We start from the raw sequence: 5,631 nt of genomic DNA, 5'->3' as shown, positions 1-5,631 counted from the left end.
TTTTCTATGACCATTTTGTGATATCCATCTTCATGGCTGGTCTGCCATCATTAACTTCAAAAGTAATAACAATGTTGTCCAGTGGTGTATAGACTATTTCTGATTACTTTTGTATTTGTCATATTATAGTAAGGTGCAAGATTTTAATAGTAACAAGACATGAAAACATGGCTTCTGCATTTAGAATATGGATTGTAGGATGAAGTAATTTCTAAGCATCTGGTGATGGGACCATTGTTAGTTTTCAAAATTCTTTAAGTTTGGTGACATGTTTTATTCAGTGGGCATATGAATTGGCTCTATTGATCTTTTGCCCAGCATATAGCGCATTAGAGATGGACATTACTGAACCTTTGTGCTTTCTTGTGTGTTCCTTAATGATGCAACACATGATAGCGTTAGAGGCATTTTACATGGGGAACATATCTGGTAGAAACTAAATCTTTGTGAAAATCTGTGCAAACCACGACAAAAAAGTCATCTAAATTCATGAAAAAAATCACAAATGTAGATGATACGATGATACACAACCTTGTAAAATATCCTGTCCAAACTAGACTTCGTTTGTGAAATTTGTTATTTTTATATCTCATAATCAAAGTCGAGTTTGGACAAAATATTTTATAAAATTGTGTATCATCATATCATCACATGTGTGATTTTTTTGGGTGAATTTAGATGATTTTTTTTTGGTCGTGGTTTGTACGGGTTTTCACCAGATATATTCCCTTTTACATGAATGTGTGTTCTCGCCTTAAATTATAGTTGCATGTTTAATTGGTCAGATACTTTGAACATTGAGCATCACATGATCATGACAGGTTATAGTTTGTCGAAGCTAAGCTTTGCATTATTTCCAGCTTGAGCGTGAATTATGTTCAGTAAGTTCTGTGCAATTAAAGTTTTGGGTTGTTCATCAGAGGTGATCTCATTTACCATTTCATTCTTTTGCTCAGCTGTAAATGGATTAAGTTTTTCTGTATGATTCAAATCAAATAGTTATTTTTGTATTTCACCTACTCCTGAGAAAAAAGTGCTCCTGAGAAAGAAGTGCTATATGAGGAAACATATACACATGTATCTATTGTAAATTGCAACCTTGAGGTCTAAGAGCATCTCCAAGAGGCTATATATATAATCTTAGCCAAATTTGAAGTTTTAGAGCACTGTAAAAATATAGAAAACATACTTTTAGGTGAAGTAAACCAAGAGCCTGTCTAAATCTTGACTATGTATATTCAAAACAGTCCACGTCATTGCTTCCTCTTCCTCTCGGCCCGCACCACCGCTACCTTTTCCGCCGCCGCCGCCCCTCGCTCGGCCCGCACCGCTACTTCCTTCCGCTCCGACCGCCCCCTGTGTGTGGCACCACCTCGCACGCCATGGACACCCCATTGTTGCTGCCGCTCGTTTGCTCGTGGAGCCTGTCGCCACTGCTCGCCAGCTCATGGGGCCCGTGCAAGGAGGCCGCCGCCCCCTCTCGGCCTGCAACAACACATCCTCCCACTCAGCACCGGCCGCCTCTTGTGCCGCGGCGCCGCCTCTTCCTCCCGCTCGCGTTCCATGGACATCCTGCCGCTCGTCTGCTCGTGGAGCCCGCACATGGAGGCCGCCGCCGCCTGCACATGGAGGCGTTACCGAGATGAGGCAGGATACCGAGCTTGTTGGAGGTCCTCTGAAGGGCGTAGTACTAGGCAGCCAAGGATCTAGTGTCATAGTGTGACTGAAACTTCCTGGAGAGAGAATGTTTGCTTCGTAGTTAAGCTACAACTCTGCTGCGACAAAGCTAGGAAAAAGCTTTTGTCCAAAAGAAAGCCAAAGGAAGAATAGACGACATGATAGGATCGCCCAAAAGGACAACTCCGCAGTGGTGGCCCCCGTTTCCACTCTTCTTCTCCACTGGTCACTACCATCGCGCACGCAATCCGCACACAACAATTTGTCCGATGATTCCTTTCCTCCACCCATGGTTGTCTGGTCTTCTTCTCTACCTGCTTATCTATACTGTATATGGTTGTTCGTATACAGTATGATAAATTAGTCTTACTCCATTGATCTCGTCATGTGGCTCATCATCTCCACAGTAAATTTATTTTTCATCAATGCTTGCGCTGTTAATGGGTGTTTTAAAATCGCTAAAGTAATTTAATACTAGTTGCACTGATATTTGGACTCAATTCTACCACAGCATCCTTGATTCGTGGTGGCTCAAAATAGAATCCCGTGAACGGGATTTGATTGAGCAGCCAAAACAAACAGTAGGCAACACAGTCAGAAACCTGTTATAACGGGTTAGCATTACATTTACCACAACTAGGGGTGGTAATGGACCATGGCCCTAGTGGCCTCTTCACAGCCCAATAAGATCTTTAAATTTTTTAGCTCAAAATTGTATAAGATTAGAGTCCGGTCCTTTTAAAGCCCGGTCTTTAGATTTTCTAGTTCAAAATATTGAGCACTTTACCACCCCTAACCACAACCAAACACAATGTAAAGACAGCTTGACACCTGATGGGTGGAGTCACACATGCCTCCTTTTTACCAAGAGTAAGAGCGCACATCCAAACTGTTTTCATTTTGGCTAATTTCACTAGTAACTAGTTAATTAAAAAATACCCACCCAAAAGGACGGTTAGATTACAACCATGATGCCTTCTACCACCGGTAACAAGGTGCCTCTAATAAAAATTCTAAACATATGTGCATCTGTTTGTTCTCCCATAAGAAAGTACTGCCAAAATTAAAGAACCAAAAGAAAAATTCATTATGCACCATTATTATGGATACTCTCGCACTGTCAGTGGCACAGTTCCTCTTATTCTCAGCATTTGAGTTGGTGTTTAATAATTTTTTTTCTGGTTTGGAAGGGGCAAAAATATCTCAGTCGGTCCTAAAATCTTTTTTTTTCAAACGACTGTAAAATCGCATATGAAGTCGGGCTAGAGAATCTTCAGGCAATTTTTTCATGTACATATACAACAAAAACTAGCCTGACAGAAAGCACTCCGAATGGTCATCTCACGTCAATCATAAACAGTGGCCCTGATTCTAGCTCTCGAGTCAAGTCTCCTTTGTTTTTTCTTTTCCAGTCCCACCACCACTTTCCCTTCGCTCTTCCCTCACCTCTGGGCTCTGGCAGCTGCCTTCAACCTCGGTAGCTGAACAAGCCAAGCAGCAGCAGCAGCAGCAGCTACACAGTGATCCTCCATGGGAAACACCCTCGGCCTCGGCGTTGGGCTTGGCCTTGGCCTTGGCCTTTGCGCTGGCGCCGGCGTCGTAATGCAGGTTAGAATCTACATCCGTGCTGTCCAAACATGCAATTTACAGTAAGATTTTACCTTCGCAGGATACAAGGTCATGATTTGTTCTGAAGTAGTAAGATCCGTGTGCGTGCAAGGTCATCCTCTGGCAGATCGTTTAGATAGCCATGTGTGCGCATGTCTTAATCTAGGCTACGAATGTATTTATGAGGAATCTTAGCCTTCGACGACCTTCCCATGTTTTTTTGAAAAAGATAAGAGATTTCTTGTTGTTCTGCCTCAAAAGAAACTGATAAGAGTTTGAGACTAGATCAGTTCGTGCAGTTTTTTTTTCACTTGAATGTTTTTCTTTTTCGTCATCGAGTGCGTGATTGGTTATTTTCGGCAGGCTGCTGGTCCAAATATGGAACACCTGAAGAGGAACGCTGAGGCATTTGTCAACAGAGTGGTGACTTCCAAGCATCAGCACAAGTAAGACGTCAGATAATCACTACAAACTTCTTTCTCCTCCCTGGATTCAGTTTTAAATTGTCTCTGTTGCCACACACTCTTTTTTACTGTCTGCGTTGATAGCACCGAGGACATCGACGAGTCGTCTGCCGAGGGGCTGCGCGACGCGATGAGCTACGCCAAAGAGAACCCGATGCTGATCCAGGTCCCGGTGTTAGGAACGGCGAGGAAATTCTGGAGATTATCTGACAAAGCGACTAGGATCAGCAGAAAACTTGCATTGATACTGGAGAGCCAACACTCAGCAGGCAAGTACCTCACTGCACCTCTGAAGCTGTCCAACGTTCGGATCGGGAGCACTGGGAGTGCCAAGCTCAGGGATGTTAGTTTCTCTGCAAAAGGCTTCAGCATTGAGCGTGTGAGAGATGACTACAAGCACCTGTCAAAGGTCCTGCTTAAGTTGATTGAGAACTCGGATGGGGATATCGCTAATTTGCCTCCGGACTACAGCGAATTCCTTGTGCTCTTGGGGAGGGGCAACATTAAAATGGAAGATGAATTCTTGATTGTAAACCACGTTGCGCTGCTGCCCATGGAAAACCGGTATTTTTTAACTCAGCTTTATTGACTTAAATTTGTTGCCAAAGTCTCATTTTGTTACTTATGTTCACAGCACTGAGGTCTTCCTGATGCTCCACGATAGAATTGTCAATCATCTTGGTCGTACGGACAAAGCAAAGAAGAAGAGGATACTCCGTAATCTCCCCTACAACAACGACTGGTTGGACACTGCCAGAGCAAATGCAGAAATCAACCAGTGGGTTGTCAATGTTAAGAACGAGTACAGGAGGACTCCGATTGATCTACTGCGGCTCAACAGAAATGTAAGATGCCACTTGCATCAGTACAACAATGACGACATTGAGGAGACTCTGTATTGTGAATGGCCCGAGCTGCTCATGGCCATGGAGAAGATGTTACACTTGGTAGGTGAGCTCGTGAAAACTGGCATTGAAATGAAGTTCGGCTAGCCGTCCTAGTGCAAAACCGGTGTATTCTGCGTTTCCTGCTGTCGTTAAGCTACTGTTGTTGTTCAGTTTTTAGTGAGAAGGTTTATGGTGATGGATCAGCTATATAAGACTATGCTGTAAAATATTTCCTTAAAACTCAAACTATGCTATAATAATTGTCATTGAGTTTGAGTTTACTCTTTTTATATTTGGTTCTTTAAATTTAACAATGCCTGGATTGCATCAGTAATAAGCGACATTATTGCAAGTAGTAGCATTCTTCAGAAGCACTTGCAGACACCCATAAAGACCTTGAAGATACATTATGGCAATTCCATGATCTCCTTTGCCTCAAATTTGCACCATCTTTGCCTGTAGTGAAACATATATAAAGGAGTTTTGATACATCTAATATTAGCTACCTGACACCTGACATCCTTGACAGAAAGTTCCATCACCAAGGAAAGCACAGGTTAAAGGGTAGGGGACCTCTTTCAAAAAGCTTTTCCACTTGATAGGTTTTCTAATAATTCGTACATTCAGTATCCCTAACGATAACGATATCAAGTTGCTTTGAAGCCCTCCCCGAGTTCAACAGGATTAAGGCGAATAATATAGAAGAAAAATAGAGTACCGTCATTTTCAATGTTGTCCATACTTATCTAGCCGAAAGTGATCGGGTGTTCGTAGCCTAAGAAAAGAAGGGGGTGAATTAGTCAATCTAAAACCTTAACCTAAGGTTCCAACTATTTTGCACATAAACTTAAACTAAAGCATGTTATCTAGATGTGCAACTATAGTTCTCCCTCAACTCCAGCAACTCCAAAATGGCCGGGGGATGTCATATATATAGCCCACAAACTCGGGGTAGCCGTTAGACAGCTTAGGCGTCGGTTCAACCGGTGGTATTG

The 5,631-nt window shown here is 42.7% G+C and overlaps 1 protein-coding gene across 1 annotated transcript; it reads left to right on the top strand.

Moving 5' to 3' along the window:
• Positions 1 to 2,999: 2,999 nt before the first annotated feature.
• LOC120698941 lies at positions 3,000 to 4,917 on the top strand. Its single transcript, XM_039982742.1, has 4 exons — positions 3,000 to 3,285; positions 3,649 to 3,731; positions 3,834 to 4,313; positions 4,384 to 4,917. Exons 1-4 carry the CDS (start codon positions 3,208 to 3,210, stop codon positions 4,739 to 4,741), a joined length of 999 nt encoding a protein of 332 aa, XP_039838676.1. The 5' UTR covers positions 3,000 to 3,207; the 3' UTR covers positions 4,742 to 4,917.
• Positions 4,918 to 5,631: the final 714 nt, after the last annotated feature.

This window comes from Panicum virgatum, chromosome 1K (assembly GCF_016808335.1).
Source record: "Panicum virgatum strain AP13 chromosome 1K, P.virgatum_v5, whole genome shotgun sequence".
Lineage (NCBI taxonomy): Eukaryota > Viridiplantae > Streptophyta > Magnoliopsida > Poales > Poaceae > Panicum > Panicum virgatum.
Note: the sequence above shows the minus strand (reverse complement) of the source record. Positions and strands in the feature narration are given on the sequence as shown.